Source organism: Thamnophis elegans, chromosome 5, assembly GCF_009769535.1.
Source record: "Thamnophis elegans isolate rThaEle1 chromosome 5, rThaEle1.pri, whole genome shotgun sequence".
Lineage (NCBI taxonomy): Eukaryota > Metazoa > Chordata > Lepidosauria > Squamata > Colubridae > Thamnophis > Thamnophis elegans.
The window spans coordinates 46,818,906-46,838,430 of record NC_045545.1 but is presented as its reverse complement, the minus strand read 5'-3'; the positions used below and the strand labels follow the sequence as shown (position 1 = coordinate 46,838,430).

At 42.7% G+C, this 19,525-nt stretch overlaps 1 protein-coding gene across 1 annotated transcript in view; it reads left to right on the top strand.

Annotated features, from left to right (window-relative positions):
• TULP1 (TUB like protein 1) overlaps positions 1 to 16,662 on the top strand; it is a 41,086-nt gene extending 24,424 nt beyond the window's left edge. Inside the window, exons 10-11 of the mRNA XM_032218705.1 lie at positions 14,727 to 14,886; positions 15,897 to 16,662. Coding sequence (XP_032074596.1) covers positions 14,727 to 14,860 — 134 coding nt within the window. The 3' untranslated portion in view covers positions 14,861 to 14,886; positions 15,897 to 16,662. The remainder of the gene's footprint in view (positions 1 to 14,726; positions 14,887 to 15,896) is intronic.
• Positions 16,663 to 19,525: the final 2,863 nt, after the last annotated feature.

The following is a 19,525-nucleotide window of genomic DNA, read 5'->3' as shown; positions in this document are numbered from 1 at the left end:
TTAAAAAGGAAATAAGCAAGGAAATCAAAATGAAATCCTGGATTTGCATGCTGGAATGGGCCACCGAATTGTGTTGCCCAATGGATGCTTTGTGATCGGTAAAGTACCCAAAGTTTGGAAGTATTTCCCAGCAAATTAAATTCCTGGGCTGGATCTACCTTTTTTTTTTAAAAGTTCCATTTTGAAGTTTCATTTGCATTTCTCTCTCTTACAATACAATAGCAGAGTTGGAAGGGACCTTGGAGGTCTTCTAGTCCAACCCCCTGCCTAGGCAGGAAACCCTATACCGTTTCAGACAAATGGCTAGCCAACATCTTCTTAAAGACTTCCAGTGTTGGGGCATTCACAACTTCTTGAGGCAAGCTGTTCCACTGATTAATTGTTCTAACTGTCAGGAAATTTCCCCTCAGATCTAAGTTGCTTCTCTCCTTGATTAGTTTCCACCCATTGCTTCTTGTTGTACCCTCAGGTGCCTTGGAGAATAGTTTGACTCCTTCTTCTTTGTGGCAACCCCTGAGATATTGGAACACTGCTATCATGTCTCCCCTAGTCCATCTTTTTATTAAATTAGACATCTTCTTCCCTTGATGGAAATTATCTAATCAATACGTGTTTATCAGGTATCCAAACAGTATGGATGTGAAAGATTAGTCTGATGCTAATGAATTACCCATGACAGTCTTTCCTCCTAATAGGGACATTGGCAGGACCCGCATAATTAATTTGGTGGAGGTGGTTAGCTTCCTACTTGTTCAAGGGAGACATATTAGATCAAAGTTTATCCCAGAAGTTGGGATACAACTACGGAGTAGGGCGGTGCCAGATTTAAGCCTAAGCAAAACAAGGAATAGCTTAGGGCTTCACAATTTGCAGGGCCTCACAAAATTTCAGGGTAGGTTTTGGTTTTTCAGGAGTGGGGGGTTGTTATTGTTGTTTCAAAAATTCAGGTATTATTTCCAGGATATACTGTTATAATCTGTGAGAAAGATCAAGAAAAACAATAAGCGTCTAATCAGTATATACTGTACCTTCATTTGAAGCTAATTTGTATTTGTCTCTTTGAATGCCTTGCTATGAAATAATTAGATGTTTCCAATGCTTTTGTGGCAACGCAATGTCCTGTTTCAGTACACAACCTTACTGAGACCTTCTGGTGTAACTTTATATCAAAAGGCCTCCAATCTTAGGGCCTCCGAATCTAAATCTAACAGTGGAATAGGGAAAAGAGTTTATATGTGTCTGTGTTTCCTCCACGTGAATGGATCACCCTTTCCTGTCATAGATGGGAACAAATTAGATATGGTGTAAGATAGGTATGGTTAATTTTGTATGTTTTTGTCTTCAAGTCAACACTGATTGTTAGTGGCTAGAAAAACTGCTTCAGCTTCTGTAGGTTTTTCAGGAGTGGTTTGCCATTGCCTCCTTTTTAGTGTTCTGACCAAGAGCATGAAGCAAACTCCTTGTCCCAACAAAAAACCCTTTTATTAATTTACTGTGAACTCTGCTCATTCTCATCCAACAAAGTCTTTCAAGGAAGGATTTACAGTCACAGACCTTAACTGGCTTGGAGAGCTGCCAGGCCGATATCTGCAAAACTTGGCAAGGAGTCTCGGAGAGTCACCAACCAATTAAGCGAACTAATTGTCTCCTGCAAACTCCACTCCTCTTTCGCTCCTCTTTTATTTCGTCTGGGAGGGGCCATTCAATGTCCACCTGTGGCCTTACTCCCAAGTAACTGTTCTCCCTGGGAACAGGTTCCAGCTGTTCATCTGTGTTGAATCGGGTAATGTAAAGGCACACAAAGGCTAACAGTAACAACAGCTCTTTATTAACTCAGTAGCAACTATGTACAATTCAGCGAAGGTTGAGTCTGACAGCATAGGGAGCTGTCAGACCCTTCGACCAATGAGATTAAACCTCTGTTCCCGCCAGAACAGAGGACCTTGGTGGAAACCACTATAGCTGAAGCTAGTATCTAACAGGGACGTGCAGTCAGGGGAGGCAGAGCCTCACCACTGTCATCATGAAAAGAAAAAAAAATGTAAAAGGAAACAGGCTGAGCTAGTTGCTGCTAAAGTCACAGTGGATGACTCTTCTTAGTGCTTAACTGTTTAAAAAAGCCTCTAAAAAACTACAGGAGGAGACGGGAGAATGAGGTGCCTCATCTAGTCTGACTTTATGATCACTCGAGTAGAGCTAAGCAAGGGTTAAAAGCCAAAAAATTCCTGATGTAAGAGGCACATCGTTCTCCTGCCTCCTGTAGAGGGCGTTTTTTAGAGGCTTTTTAAAACAGTTAAGCAGAGTCATCTACACGGTGACTCTGTCAGCAACTAGCTCAGCCTTCAGCTCTTGTCTTTTTCCTTTTACATTTTTTTTTCTTTTCATGATGGCAGGCAAGAGCAGAGTTGAAATCCTCTCTGAAACAGTTGGAAAAGGTATGTGATTGCATGCAGAGCTACGTTGCCTTTACACACACACACACACACACACACACACACTTGGATAAAAGTATATAAGCCCAGCTTCACTGATTACAAGTTTGAAAAGGCAATGTGACTTTACCTGCAATCAAAGGCTCGGATCGGAAGGTAGCAGGGGAATGGGGAGGGGGGGTATGGCAGAGGAGCTGCTTTCAAGCCATTGGAAAATATATCCAACCCAACTTCTGTGTTTGTGTTTGTTTGAGATTGAGTGAGTGAGAGAGGGATCCAACTTCTCTGTGTGTGTGTGTGTCTGTTTGAGGGGGGGGGGAAAGGGAGAGAGGGAGGAAGGAGGGGGAGGGAGAAGAAAAAGAATGAAGGAAAACTTTTTCACAAAGGAGAAAAACAAATGCTGTCGCTTTAAATCAGAACTGAGCATGCCTGGCTGTGGAATTCTGGGAGTTGAAGTCCACAAGTCTAAAAAAATTTGAAACCCCTGTGTCAGTGCCTCACCAGCCATAAACCTCACTGCACATCACTGGTATCTAACACCCCTCCCCTCTTAGATGGAGTAATCCTACAGGTCTCATAGTCATGCAGGTAGGTGGGCTTTTTGGTAGCTTTGCCTGACCTGTGCAGTTCAGTTGGAGGGTGTTCTTCGGACAGGTCGGACGGACCTGTTTGCTCTGCAGCTCCACTTGGTGGAAGCTCCTGGACCCTTCACAGGCTGTGGCTAGAGCTTCTAGAGCCGGTTTGCTCGGAGCTCGCTGCAGGCCTGCAACACAAGAAGCTAAGTATCCCAGTGACTTCGGGTTTGAGTTGGCTATGGAAGGAGTAACTTTGTGCTCCTTTTGAGTAGGGCTTTGGTTAACTCAAGCAGGAGTTACCTCTGGCTGCCTAAGAGTGGAGTTGGAGAGGCAGCCATGGAGTTCGTCAATGTGGCTTCTCCAATTCCAACCATCCTTGAGCTCTACCCGATAAGAGCGAGACCCGATGATGCCTATCACTGTGGCAGGAATCCACAGAGTTCCTCTGGCATAGTTATGGGCGTAAACTGAATCCCCTATGCTAAAGTTCCGAATTTTGCTTGTGGAGTCAGGGGGTGATGCGGCAGAATAGTTTCGGTGTAGCCGGTCTAAGTAGGACTTTAGCTGGCGACCCATGAGAAGTTCGGAGGGGCTTCTCCCTGTAGTGGCACTGGGTGTGATGTGCTGAATTAGCAAATAGTGGTCAACCCATGTTTGCCAATCACCCAGGCCCATCCTAGATAGGGCCTCTTTTGCAGATCTCACCATTCTCTCCGCCTGACCATTGGAGGCCAGATGGAATGGTGTGACCAGGGTATGCCTGATTTCCTGTGTTGCTAAGAAGGTCTTAAATTGCATGGCTGTGAATTGGGGCCTGTTGTCAGAGACCAGGACGTCGGGCAGGCCGTGCGTGGAGAGAAGTCTCCGCAGTACCTTGATGACTGCTTCTGCTGTAGTGGAGGTCATCAGGCTACCTCTAGCCATTTCGAGTAGGTGACCACAACTACAAGGAAAGTCTGGCCATGAACTGGGCCAGCAAAATCAATGTGCACCCTAGACCACTCTGCTTGAGGTCGCTCCCACTCCTTAGCGGGCACCTCTGGGGGAGCTGGCACGGTGTGCAGGTAAGCACCCATTCTTCTATCTCCCTGTCCATGTTAGGCCACCACACGTAACTCCTGACCAGAGACTTCATCCTGACAATTCCAGGATGCCCTATGTGTAAAGCCTCTAATACTGCAATGCACAGTTTGGGTGGAACAACGACCTGGTCCCCCCCACAGCAAACAGCCATTAACAACAGACAATTCGTCATGCTTACAATGGTACATTTTCAAATCAGGCCCCTAGGCCCATCCCCTCCACACCCAGTTCAAAATCTGTTTGATGGTGGAGTCTTTTGCAGAGTGACGGGCAACGTCACTAGACGAGACAGGACCAGCATCTAAGCAGTCAATGAGAAGAACTGGCATCTCGGGGGTAGGGTCAGCAAGAATTTCTGGCAGCAGGCAGTGGCTCAAAGTGTTGGCATGCCTCAAAGTGGAGCCAGGTCGATGGATGAGATGGTAGGAGTAGGCAGCTAAGAACATGGTCCATCTGGTCATCTGCGGTGATAATGACACAGGAGTGAGTCGGTCCTCAGCAAGCAAGCCCAGTAGCAGTTTGTGATCCGTAATTAGTTCGAAATCATGGCTGTATAGGTACTCATGGAACCTTTTTACTCTGGCCACTGCAGCCAAAGCCTCATGGTCCAGCAGGCTGTAGTTCCGCTCGGCAGTGGACAAGGTCCTAGAGTAAAAGGCTATGGGAGCCTCGGTTCCATTGGGCATGCGGTGGCTGAGGACGGCCCCGACGTCAAACGGAGAACCGTCACAGGTCAGCACCAGTGGCAGGGTCTGGCTGTACTGCACCAGGAATGTGTCTGCTGAGAGAAATCTTTTTACCGTGGCAAATGCGGCAGCCTCGGCTCTGCCCCAGGACCACTTCACATTCTTTGGCAGGAGATGATGTAAAGGCTCAGCAACAGTGGCTTTCTGTTCAAGAAAGATGCTGTAGAAATTAAGGAGCCTGAGGAACGCCTGCAGCTCATTTTGATTGCGAGGTGTAGGAGCGTCCTGGATTGCTTGATTTTTTTTAGTGGTTGGGTGAATCCCAGAGCCGTCGATTAGGTACCTTAAGAATTCAACCCTTGGCATGTTGATTTGGCATTTTTCTTTTTTGAGACTGAGGCCTTTGTGTCGAATTCTGGTCAAAACAGTTCGCAAACTTTTGAAAAGTTGCACCTTATTTGCAGCCGATACCAAGATGTCATCAAAATAGGAGATGACTCCTGGAATACCCTGCAAAAGCCATTCCATGACGCTTTGGAACAGTCCTGGGGCGATACTAACACCAAATTGCAGGCGGTTACATTTGAATGCACCCCTGTGCGTCACAATGGTTTGGGCCTCCGCTGTAGTGCCATCTACAGGCAATTGTTGGTATGCCTGCGTCATGTCTAATTTAGCGAATATTTTTCGGGGGCCTAAAGAATGTAGTAAATGCTGTACAAATGGGTACAGGGTAAGCGCTTTGTTGCAACGCTTTATTGATTGTGCATTGTAGTCCACACAGATGTGGATAGACCCGTCAGATTTGACAGGTGTCACTATAGGGGCCTCCCAGTGTGCATGATCAACTGGCTCTAGGATTCCCTGGCCTACGAGCGTGTCAATTTCCAGATCAAATTTCCACCGCATATGATGTGGCCAAGAATAAGCTCATCAAGGTCTCAGAAGTTGCAGTATGCTGCAGCCTTTCATAGTGCCGCAACGTACTCCTTGATTGATTTGCCTTCCTTCTGGTTGCGAATATTAAATTCGTGCCGGCGGATGTGCTTCGACAGCTTGGGAGCGTAGTGAGTCCTCAGTATCTGCTGGAGAATGGACCAAGTGACTGATTGTAGTGGCATTGGTTCTGACAGGTCTTTGGCAGTTTCGAACACTTCCCGTCCACAATAACCAAGGAACATGTTCTTCTTGCGGCCTTCAGAAAGGCCCATGAGGTCATTGGCTTCAAGAAAGCAGTCGAACCTCAGCATATACGAGTCCCAGTGCTCAGTGTTTGGGTCATATGGAGTCGGTGGGGTGTGTATAGCCATTTTGTGTTCTGAGGGCATTTTGAGTTTGCCACTTAAAAATGGCTGCTCGAAGCCGCGCTGAGCTCCGGGCTGGATCTACTAGCTGGATTGCTTCTCTCTTTTTGGTTCGCCTAGTTACCTTCCAATCCCACCTTCTTCACTAATGTTTGAATCGGGTAATGGAAAGGCACACACAGGCTAACGGTAACAACAGCTCTTTATTAACTCAGTAGCAACTATGTACAATCCAGCGAAGGTTGAGTCTGACAGCAGCCCTTTTATAGGGAGCTGTCAGACCCTTCGACCAATGAGATTAAGCCTCTGTTTCCGCCGGTGGAAACCACTATAGCTGAAGCTAGTATCTAACAGTCTGCCTCACTGATGTCTGCCTCTGAAGGCAGCTGATAACTGACATACATCTCTGGCCCCCTCTCTGCCTCGGATATAGAGCCCTTATCAAAGCCTTCCCCAGACTCCAGGACTGGCCCATGTTCCTCCCCAACCTCTCACTGTCTGCTGGCAGGCCACAATGCTTAGGGTTGAGAGAAATGACTGGACCAAGTTCACTCAGTTAGCTTTGTCACTAAGGCAGGACTACAACTCACAGTCTCCCAATTTCTAAACTGGTTCTCATAATTAATTAACATATACAATTTCAAATACTGAAACAGATACCATGCAAACAGTATTGAAATTAAGATTTACCTAGCAGGAGGATACATTTATCTCTATTTCCCCCAGCATGGTTCCAATGAAAATTCCACTCCAGTTAATCTCAGAAATCCTATGTAAGTGAAACCAGGTTTGTCAGAAGATGTGCTGTTTGCACATACCCTTGGGTTGGGATTTGGTCCATTACTGAGAACAAGAATCCAATCAAAATTTGGAGCAGAGTAACCAGACCAGTGTTTTCTTTTATTCTGCCAGACAAGATTGGACTCAAAGCCATGATTGTTTAACCCTGATTTGTTGAGAAAACCATAATTGGCTGGGTTCACAAAATGCACTCAAAACATAACATTTGGCTCAATGGGATATGTGAACTAATCTGCAATTCTTTGCTGAATCTACAAAGTTAGCTTTAAATGTTTGCCTTGACTTTTAAAGTGGAACCTTGACTTATGATGGCATGCTCATAATCATACCAAACCAGGGGTGGGTTCCTGCCAGTTCTAACCTCTTCTATAGAAGAGGTTCCACAAATCTACAGTGCCGTTTAGAAATGGTTCCAGCTTCCCCACCCCCACCCCTGCATCCATCCGTCCGCACATCATCAAGATGAAGAGTGAGAGGAGAAATTCTGGGAGTTGAAGTCCACAAGTCTTAAAGCTGTCAAGTTTGAACACCCCTGGGTTTTTTTTCTAAAGGGTTAAGGGTGCAAGGGTCTTATAACTTGACAGCTTTAAGACTTGCACACTTCAATGCCAGAGTTCCTGAGCCAACATGACTGGAGAAGGAATTATGGGAGTTGAAATCCACAAGTCTTAAAGCTGTCAAGTTTGAACACCCCTGGGTTTTTTTCTAAATGGTTAGGGGTGCAAGAGTCTTGTAACTTGACAGCTTTAAGACCTGCACACTTCAATGCCAGAGTTCCTGAACCAACATTTTGGTTGCTAAGCAAGAGGGTTGTTAAATGAGTTTCACCACGTTTTACAAGTTGTACCATGCCGACCCGGTCATATGGCTGGCAAGTCACTCCCACAAGGTCACATGACCGGCAAGCCGCTCCCACAAAGCAGGCCACACCTACAGAAGAGGTTCCAAAAAAAATTTGATACCCACCACTGTACCAAACTGATATGCATACAATCTGAGACATGGGAGCAGAGGTGGTATTCAGCAGGTTCCAACCAGTTCTGGAGAACCAGTAGCGGAAATTTTGAGTAGTTCAGAGAACCGGTAAATACCACCTCTGACTGGCCCCGTTTATTCTATTCTCTGCCTCTCAAGTCCCAGCTGATCAGGAGAGAATGAGGATTTTGCAGTAACCTTCTCCTGGAGTGGGGAGGAAACGAAGATTTTACAGTATCCTTCCCCTGCCACACCCACCAAGCCACACCCACAAAACCGGTAGTATTTTTTTTAAATCCCACCACTGCATGGGATCCTTTGAAACTGCACCTATAAAAAAAGCAGTTGTTTCTAAGATCTAATTGAAAAACAATTCGTGCATTTCTTTTCCATTTTGTCCACCTTTTTTATTTTCATCACAAAAGTCTAGTCAACATTTAAAGGAATTCAGAGGGGTCTCCCATCCAAGTGCTGGCCAGTCCCTAATCTGTTTAACTTTAGCAAGATGCCTGAATCAGAGATGATGAAGATCTCCACAATCACATTTTTTTTTCAGTTTTCTATATGCAGGTGGCTACATGAAATGCTTTTGGTAACTGTTGAAGAGTAAATAAATGAATATCTCAAATCAAAATCAAAGCAGATCTTGGAGATTAGTCCTCTAACTGCTTGGGATAATGGTTCTCAACCTTTTCTTCCCCACAGACCCCCTTTAAATATTTTTTGGAATCATGATGACCAACGCCCACAATTGAACTCAAGATTTAAATCATAACATTCTTTTACGTCTTTGAGCACCCCCTGTGATACATTGCCCCCCCTTCCAGGGGCCCAGGGGCCACAGGTTGAGAACCACTCTCTTAGGGTAATTTCAGTCTGAGTATGTCTCAAGAGATATAAGGCTGTTTGTTCTCTTGAACCTGGTTATGGTATTTAGAGTGCTTGCAGCTGTGATGGCAAACCTATGCCATGCATGCCCAAAGTGACACACGAAACCATGACGCCTGGCATGCACAGCCTTCCCTGTTTGTCTTCTGGGTTTCTGGCACACACGTGCACACTACAATCAGCTGTGCGTGCACACGGCAATGCCAAAAACCTTTGTGCGCATGCATGCTGGCCAGCTGATTGTAGGGTGCGCATGCATAGCAGAACCCAGAAGTTTGGCTTTTCCAGAGCGTGATCCCTTCGCCTTTGCGGCAGTGCCGAAAACAGGCCTGCGCTTGCGCGGCAGCCAGCTGATCATTGGGCGCATGTGCCACTAGAACCAGGAAGTTTGTCTTTTCCTGAGTGTGGCCCTGACGAGAATGCACTCATGCGATGTTTCCACGCAACCTTTTCAGCACTCGGTGTTGAAAAGGTTCGCCATCACTGGCTTAGAGCACCATCAAAGAAATCTCTTAGACATATTTATTTCGGAATAATTTTTTTTCATATTGCATCAGAACGCTCAATTTCCAAATGGTGATTCAGAATGGCTTCTGTGAAATCTATAATTTATCGTGATTCCAGGACATGAGGTGAATTTTTTAATCAGGTCTGAACAAAAAAAATATCAATTGTCCTGGATAGTAGGGTATGGAATATAGTAACAGTCCACTAGAGGGAGCATTATAAGAGGCTGGCTGGAGTAATGTTTTGAATGGTTTGAGCCATCCAAAAAGGAAGCTTTATTTTCTTTTGCTCACTTGCAGTATCCTCCACACATTTGAGCATAAACTCATATAACCCTGGTAAACGTTAAAGAATATGCCAGGTGTTTCTCAAAAAGTCACAAACTTCCAGAATTGGATAAGATACACCCAGAACAGTTGAAAGGGCATAATTTGAGAATTTACTGCACTTGATTTGTAATCTCTGATTCAAGAAAACTTCTCTAAATTTCCTGGTGGTCAGAAATATGTTGAGGATGGCAAAATGCCAAAGAATGTTACTGGTACATTCTTTGCCAGTCAAGAATTCAGTGACCCCGTATCCATTATTATAAAGGACAGTCCTTTATGGCAGAAAGCTGCCCTTTATATTTCCTTAACTTTTTTGTTTTGGTCTTGAATTTTTCTTTGTAAATCAAAGTCATTAACATGAACAATCAATTTTTAAAAAACTTTATAAAGTTCTTTCGATTTCTCCCTTTTTCAGGTTTGTCCTTTAGTTTTATTTTTTCCCAAGAAAATATCCTCAAGAGGAATATGTATACAGAGTTTCAAACCAAGTCGTACACGTTCTGTTGCTGACCACACGGGGCCATTCACAGATTTTTCTGTTGAACTATGGACAGCCCTCAGAGATAACAAGTATGTTATCTCTAATCTCAGGATGAAAAGATGGGAATTGCAGAGCCCGTGGTTCTGCAGAAGCTTCTGACTTTTAACCTCCATTCCATTCTATGAAGGTATAAAACAGAGAAGAGAAGTTCGTTTAGATCCACGGCTGTCAGGAAAAGTGAAACTGTATTGAAAGTTAATAGGTATTACTTAGTAAATAGAATACATTCCTGTAAAAGAAATTATGTAAAAAGTATAGACATAAACCTCCAGATTCACCTCACAAAATTAACAACTATGTGTGCTTTTTTAAAAAAAAGCAAATATGAGTAGAGTGTCTGGCGAGGTATAAGGATGATCCTATATACCAGGGGTGGCAAGCTCAAGGCCCAGGGGCTGAATTTGGCCCACAGGGTACTTAGATCTGGCCCACGGGACCACCCTGGAAACAGTGAAGGACCGGCCTGCGGTGCTTCTGCCAGTGAAAATGGGCTGTTGAGCTCCATTTGTGGCTGTCACAGCCTCCTGTAACACTCTGCCAGTGAAAATGGAGCTTGGGAGGGCCGCACACTTTTCGCTGGCAGAGTCCTTGGGCTGCCACAGGAGTGATGTGGAGCTGGCCACACACACACACACACACACACACACACACACACACACACACACACACACGGTCAAACACAACCCTGAAATGAAATCAAGTTTGACACCCCTGCATTATATCCCTCACAAAGTATATTTATTTATAAAATGTATTGACCACCCATTTTACCACTGGGTAATTCTGGGTGGATTATATACCAGTATCTACCGTACAATCACCATTACTGTCCAGTTTCAGTCAGGCAGCCATGATTGATATTCATTGGCAAAAATAGTGCCCAGTGGAAATTTTTCTTTCAGTGAAGACACCAAAGGCCAATCAAGATTGGATGGGATGTATAGAAAAGCTCATAATCCCTATATTTTATCTGCCAAGGATTTGATCCAAATAAAGAATCCTATACCTATTTGCTTGTAAAAGCCATTCATTCAGATTCTAATTATACGAAGGTACTTGATCTTCATTGTGCTGTCCTGGTGAAAGCCCATGGATGATATTGACACAGGTCTTTTCTATGGATTAATCTTGATATGAACTCAATAGGTTGAGTTCACATAAATGGGATCTAGGGATTTAAAGGTGTGTTCTGTGTGATCAATGAGATCCTAGTTTGTATGTTTTTATTATGTTATCTTATTCTTTTGGTGCTCAATCAAAGTGTTTGTTTTGATGTTGATACATAAAGACCATCAAATATTATCCCAATAGCATTTCCTTCCACTTTGCGTATATATTGGGGACATAGCCACACTCTGCAATCTACATCAGAACAGTAAACAGCAGCCGCTGAGCAATTTTCAGCCTGTGTGACTTCTCTGCTTGTCACCTGTCCAGCCCAATCAGGAGATGTTACTATCCGGGGGTGTAGGATTACAGGATAGAAAGAACCTGCTCAGGGCCCCAGTTATTTTTACAGATTTCTTGCTGCTCTCGCTGCATACAAAGGGAGTCACGATCAAAACAGGGAATCAGAGAGGCCTTTAGAAGGCCACACACAGGTCTGGCAAAAGAGCACATCTTTTGGAAGGGGCCCAAACCTGTTTTTATTCTTTGTCCATTTATCTGGAAAAAAGAAAAGGGCTTGCTTAGTAACTCTGTTGAAAAGACATCAGCCATTCATTGCCCAGCAGATGACCAGTCAATTGCTAACCCTTCTGGGTTGTCCTCTGTCCCATCATGCACTCAATATTTTTGTTTTGCTGCATATGATCTTCAGCCTCAGGGGTTAAAGACACTGAGCTTGTCAACTGGAAAGTTGACAGCCCAGGTTTGAGATGCTAGCACTGTGCAACAGGGTGAGCTCTTGTTCCAGGGATGAAAGGTTCTGGAGAACCGGTAGCGTAAATTTTGAGTATTTCGGAGAATCGGCAAATGCCACCTCTGGCTGGCCCCAGAGTGGGGTGGGAATAAAGATTTTGCAGTATCCTTTTCCTGCCACACCCACCAAGCCATGCCCATGGAATCGTAGTAAAAAATTTTGAGACCACTGTCTTGTTCCTTGCCGCAGCTCCTGCCCACCTAGCAGTTCGAAGGCATGCAAATGTGAGTAGATAAATAGGTACCACTTTGGTAGGAGTTCCATGAATCTTTGGTGAATAGCCATATTGGCTACATGACCACAGAAAATGTGTTCGAACAATGCAGGCTCCCTTGGCCAAGATGAGCACCGTGCCCTAGATGAGCATACATTGGGGACATATGAACAACCTGCCCAGTGGTGGGATTCAAATAAATTAACAACCGGTTCTCTGCCCTAATGATTTCTTCCAACAACCAGTTCACCAAACTCCTCAGAAAGTTAACAACTGGTTCTCCTGAAGTGGTGTGAACTGGCTGAATTCCACCACTGAACGTGCCCCAAAATCAGACACGACTGGACAGGAAAATCTTTACCTTTATTGTTACTGGAGAAAGAGATCCAGGAGTGAGTCTTTGATTGCACAGTTGCCCTGCCTAAGCCATGGACATTCCTTTCTTTCTTTCTTTCTTTCTTTCTTTCTTTCTTTCTTTCTTTCTTTCTTTCTTTCTAAAAACAATTTATGTGGCTGTTCATTTCACAAGTGGGATATGGGAGGCTAACGCAAGTTAAGAACCAAAACAGCAACAATCCAAAATAATTAAAAACGGTTACAATAGCAGTTAAATTAAGTGCACCTGAGCTCATCTGCGCTTAATGCCTGCTGGGAAAGTCAAGTCTTAAAAGCTTTACAGAAGGTTGACAGGATAAGGGACATTCAGAATTCATGAGAATGGGTTTGCCATATGGTAAGCACTGCATCAGAGAAGGCACATTTTCCATATCCCTCTTGCAAGTTTCTCTTATTATAACCAGTTATAATAAAAGTAGTTTTAACCATCATGTGGAATTGATCTCATGATCAGGTCCCTATAGTGAAGCTGATATCAATCTTGCAGTTCTGATCATGCTGCATCTCCTCCTCCTCCTCCTTAAAATTCAGTGAATCAGGGAAGGGTCTGTTTGAGTTGCTTCCAAACATTATCTGGACATTCTGGACTTTAAAAAGAATTACTTAAGTTTCTTTTGCATAGACAGCAAGCCCTGTGTATCTCTCTTAAGGTAATCTTCCTTACTCTATTATTCATAAATGTGGAGAAGATGAAATAGCTGTGCAATGCTTGTGTATTTGTAATGCTAGAAGATTTTCACTCAGAAGCATTACATTCCGGACTACAAGCCAAATACTGTTTTGAGGGACAATATACAGCAATCAGATTCAGATTACAGTGTCTTGACAATTGTAGCAGTTATGTTATAATAATTATCTTACTTTCAAATTGAGTGTCATAGTCCAGAAACTCAGCAAGGCTGTTGATGAGGTATGTGTGTTGTGGGAGAATGGGAGTTTCATTCAACTCTTTTTATTGCTCTGGGAATTGCTCTTTCTATTGTATCTTCCTCCTCTCTTGGGCAATAGGTCACAGACTTAGCATTATTTCCCCAAATTCTTTTCCCCGTCCCAGATTAGAAGACTTTTTTTCAGTGCAACTGATTGCTGTGCAAATTATCTAATGACAATATTTGCCTCATGTGGGTTTTCTGCCAATCTCTTTGGGCTGGATATTGCAGAACGTAGTACATAGTGGCATAAGAATCTGTATCCAGGATTCTCCCATGCCAAAGGTATCTGTAGGGTGTGGTGAAGAAAAGTTTAGATGCCAATCATGACGTGTGATCACAGCTCTATGACACACATAAAAAACCCAGGTAGAGATTTAGTTGCACTGTTGCAGCCGCCATCCTGTGCTCCGTGGACATCCATGCTCCCAAGCTCTCTTATGCCTTTCCTTTTAACTGAACAAAGCTAAAACAGACAAAAAAAAGAGGAGGGGAAAACATCTCCTTGGTCACCTTTATTAATAATGTGTTTCCCTGAAAATAAGACAGGGTCTTATTTTCTTTTGACCCCCTCCCAAAAAAAATAAGCACTTGGCCTTATTTTCGGGGAGATCTTATTATTTTTGAGGTGAGTGTGGTCACTTCATGACTGCTGCTGTGTCGCAATATTTTTGGGAAGGGCTTATTTTCAGGGGAGGGCTTATTTTAGCGCATGCATTCAAAAGCCTGATTGGGTTCATTATCCGAGGAGGTCTTATTTTGGGAGAAACGGGGTAGTAATCTGTTATGTCTGAGACTGGGCAAACGTGGTGTGTCAATCATCTCCACCCGATGACAGGATTGGTCGGTCAATGTAGGCGGCGCCTAAGGAAGCTAACGTCATTCTGATTGGATGCCGGTTTGACAGCTCCAATATAAAACATCTGTCAAACCGGAGTTCCTCTGTTCTGTCATGATTTGTGCTTAGTTGATGTTGAATAAACCTTTACTGTTGAATGGATCGCCTCAGTCAAGTAATTAATATTAGTACACCTCCATTCACCTCTGTTCAATTTTGCCCTGTGATGCATTCTATACAGGACCAAAAGTTTCCATGGTAAACTTTTTATCTTCTCACCCAATGGTGTCATCTTTCTTTCCTGCAGCTGAATACATCGTCTTGCAGTTTGGCCGAGTAGCGGATGATGTTTTTACCATGGACTACAATTACCCACTTTGTGCTGTGCAGGCTTTTGCCATTGCCCTCTCAAGCTTCGATGGCAAGCTGGCCTGTGAATAGCATACCTACAATGCCATCATGCCAAGGTTTGTACCAGGTCTGGACCTGCCAGGTCAAATTCCCTCCATTCAGTCTAACAGTGTAAGCACAAATATGCCTGACAATGAAAGCCAGGCAGGGATGATATGAAGGGGAATGAGAGCTCACTTGGTATTGTTAAACATCACCAAATACCATTGGGGAAAATCTGGCAGAATTCTGAGTGCATATTAGTGTAGTGTTGTGTTAGCTAGTAATACCATATGCACACATTTGTCTTTAACATCTGCTTGTGAACACAAAGACTGGAAACATCTTGGTTGTGGATATTGTTAAGTTATCCCCTCCTAAGGGATTTGGAACCAGCTGCTCATCTCATGCTGTCAGTGATTCTTTTTGGATGCTAGTTTGAATCTCAGAAGATTTGAGTGTTTAGAAAAGTGTTTCTCAATCTCAGCAGTTTTAAGATGTGTGGGCTTTGATGCTGGCTGGGGAATTCTGGAAGTTGAAGTCCACGTATCTTTAAAGTTGCGTAGTTTAGGCAATTTTCTGGGCTCCATGGTGGGTGGGTGGTTTTGTTTGGTTATTTAAAATTGACATCGGGAAAGGAAGCTGTTTTCCTGAAATGATAATGATAAATTGAAAAACAATGGATGGGATAAGGTCTACTTTATCTTTTCCAAAATCATGGCCTGCCTGCTAGTCACAGGAATCTAGATGAATGTGTAAATTTGTTGGTTATAAAAATATAAATTACTTATGAGGGAAGAGTAACTAATAGATGAGAGTTAAGTTTGCAAATTGGGGTCTGAACCCCTTTCTTTAAATGCTATATTAAGTAAACTAATTTAATGTAGTAGAAATAATATATGTAAATTATGCGTGCCTCAATGAGAAGGGAGATTTTGGTACTTAGATAAACAGAAATTCTTTTGGAATGGGGCTATTTAAAAAATTTAAGCATAGTAGAGAGCTGCAATATAATATATTTCTACAAATAATGCATTCTGTCTTTGTCTTTTTTTCTCCCTGTTGTTTTTTTATTCTTTGTCCCCAGCTTGAATGGCATTTCCTCAGCAAGGGAATAGACATGCTCATGTCTTCAAATTAGTACTACTGCTCTTCCAGAACATTCCTGAGCATTACCTTATCATTCTGAAGAAGTTGATTTGAAAAGGTTGCAAATTATCACCTTAACTTATTAGCAACAAATATGTCTGGCCCAAACTTGCTTGGCAGGATCCAGTTCCACCCTCTTTCTCAGCATGCCCAGCAATTAAGGTTAATCTGTATGACCAGGTTGTCCTACTAACCATTTCTATGATGACAACTTCTATCCACCCCCAGCCCACCAGGAAGACCGACTGTACCCACCTTTCCTGTCATGAACCAAAAATGATGTTTTTCCTAATGCCGTGCTTCATTTCTGATTATAGAAAGATCTCCCCTCCAATTTAGCTATCATGAGCCTCTCCCTTCCAGTCGCCCCCTTCCCTTCCAGTTGGCACTTTGTTCTGGAATCAACTCTTGGTTGATCTGAAAACCCTGAACTCATGGGAAAATACTAGAAAGAAAAGGAAAAGCCAGAATGCCTGACCTCTTCTGAATGGATCTAAGTTTATGAACCTGTTTGCGTCTTGGTTTCACCAGTGGACCAGCGGAGTGGCAAACTTTTTCAGATTTGCTTTAGGTTTTTTGTGCCTATCTCTTCCCTAGTTTCCACTCTGCTCACCTGCCTGCTTGTGTTGTAACTGCACCTCAACAATTTGGTGGGGCGGGGGGAGGGGAACCAAGTCCAAGAGGAAGTGAGCCTTGTTGCTTCATAATAAAAAAAACCTGTTAGTTGATTGTTTCATTGATCAAAAGTGAAAGGTTCAACTTTGTAAATGTTCACTGATTGAGCCATGAGGAATGGTCCTTCCTTCCTTCCTTCCTTCCTTCCTTCCTTCCTTCCTTCCTTCCTTCCTTCCTTCCTTCCTTCTTTCCTTCCCCACTGATGGATGTACCAGTCAGAAAAATATCAAGTACGAAGAGAATCAACAGAGGGGACTTTGTACAAACATTCTAACAAAGGAAAACACTATTCTCAAAGACTCATCCACAGAAGAGAAGTATGAAAAAGAAGGGGGGAGGTTTGTCCACCAAGCAGGAGCTGTGGTAAACAAAACCTAATCAGAAACTCAGGCCACCACCATGGCCAAAGCAGAGAAGAAAATTGAAGTTCAGAAAGGGATTTCTTATCCAGCTTCATTTCTAGCCTATTTATACACAGGAGCTTAAGCCTGCAGTGTGGAAATACTGTAACTGAATATATTAGAAATATTTTTATTTAGTATTCCTTGAGAAATCATCCATCTCTTGATCCTACAGGAAACATAGACACCTCCTAGAAGCTCAGAAAGTATTTTGATTAGAAACTACTCTAGTAGTCATTACTGGACTCATGAGAATGTATGATTTGGCTAAGGGAATTTAGACAAAATTGGTAATTATTTCTCAAACATCGTCAATATTCTATGACTATTATTTCTTTAACTGGATATTCCTGAATTTATTTGAATGGTAATTTCAACTCTATACATTAGTATCATTTCCCCATAGTATCATTGTCAGGGTGTTAACATCCACATTTTAAAAAAACCAGTCTGATATCTATATTATCAATGTTATACTGTAATTTTCACCAAGTTAGGACCAAGCTACTCCTATATAAAGATAATGCTGGAAAGGAAAGAGGGAAGGAAGGAAGGAAGGACTGTATTTTACAAAATAAATTAGCAGATCTTGATCAAATTTATCAAGTGGTGAAAGCACAGGGATGTATTCTAGTCAATGTTGTTAATCTTATTTAAGTTTAGTTGCAAATGTATTTTTAGTTATTATTCCACCTTGCTTTCCAAGAATGTCAAGAGGAGAGCATAGTACTGCAGATACATTATACATCATTTGGAAGTAGGGAAGTCTCCCTCACTATTTAGCCACCTGTTGTTTAATGCATCCTTTAATGCTTCCATCCTACAATCTTCACACCTTCAGACCAAACTATTTCTTCATTGAAATAGACAGTCAAAAGCAGCAGAAAACTCCAGTGGAAGACTAAGTTGTTGCAGGAAGTACTTAGTAACAATGACTCAAAAGGTGTGGCCCGCTTTGTGAATCATAGTGTGGCACTTCACAAGAGTATCGATGAGGGGTGTTATGCCTGCTCTTTCCTTTCCAAAGCCTTCACATGAGTCTTGCATTCCTGGGGGGCTCATTTGGTGGAGTTGCCTGAAAATGGAGGTCCTTAAATTTGAGTAGAACATCTAAGGTACTTAAGCCATCAACAGAATTCTTGCTTCATCCAGGGTTAAGTTAGGTAGAGTGGGAGCCTTCACTTCCTGTCCTCATGTGACATTCATGGTTATTACTGTCAGGTGTAGGATGATGCCTTCCAAGTCACCATGAATCATACATGTAGGTGTGGAAGGAAGGCTGGGAGATGTTTTGTACATGTGAGCTGTAATTAATTGTTATTGTTATTCTGATTAATTGTAAAGGGAAAGACACATATAAATCTTGATGGTTTCTGAGGTTTTTCCCCTCCCCCACCTTTATTTAATATGAACCATTGTTATAATAATACAGAAGCCTTTTCTAACCTGGTTTCCTCCAGATATGTTAGGCTATAACTCCTATCATCCTCAGCCAGCCCTTAGCATGACACATTTGAAAAACACTACTCCAGGAAAGGGCAATTTATAGAGAAACAAAGGCACCTGGATGAAAATTGCAATGTTACAGTCAAAGTTTGTTACAGTTTGTGATGACCTCCTACAAGAAGAGTGTAAGAATATTATTCAGATAAGTACAAATGTACTGCAGCAACTCAGAACATAAGAAGTAAACAGATCACCCGTACAACATCTGCCAACAAAATGGATACTCTCACAACTTTATTTAAAAAATGCCTGATCACTCAACCACTACAGTACAACCAACACAAGCTATGAAATGGATAATGCTACCATACTTCAGAAAAATCTGCAAACTATTGCAACTACCTGGCATTACTGTAGCATACAAACCATCTAAAACCCTCCAAAACGTCTTAAGTAAACCAAAAGACCCAGTAGCCCAAAAACAAAAATCAAGAGTTACCTACAACATACTGTGTAAGAACTGTAGTAACCACTATGTAGGGCAGAGAAGCAGAAGACGAGCACCGTGCATCCAAACAGCAACCAGAAGACATAATGAAAACTCTTTAACTTCACAATACTTGGACAAACTCAACCGTCATTTAACTGGGGAACTGTGGGCATCCCAGATGAAACTAAATCCAAAAAGCTAGATTCCTTAAAGCTTGACATTCAGACAATCAGCCACCAATAGACACAGAGAAATCACATTTACACTCCATTCAAAAGAAATAATAAAAAAGTTAAAAAGGAAACACAAATCACCAGATCTTATCCCCTCCAATAAGAATAGATTAACACCAGACAAACAAGCAGAAAACAATGCCATAATCAAGAAATTACCAAGGAGAAAACCATACACCCTCCAACACTGGCAGGGCAAGCTACAGGGAGAAAGCCCCACACTCACTGATGATGGTACCTATTTGAGTAATGAAATGTCTGCAAACAAACAAGCAAGTTCAGAGAGTACCAAAGACTCCATAGTTCAACCGTAAGCTACTTA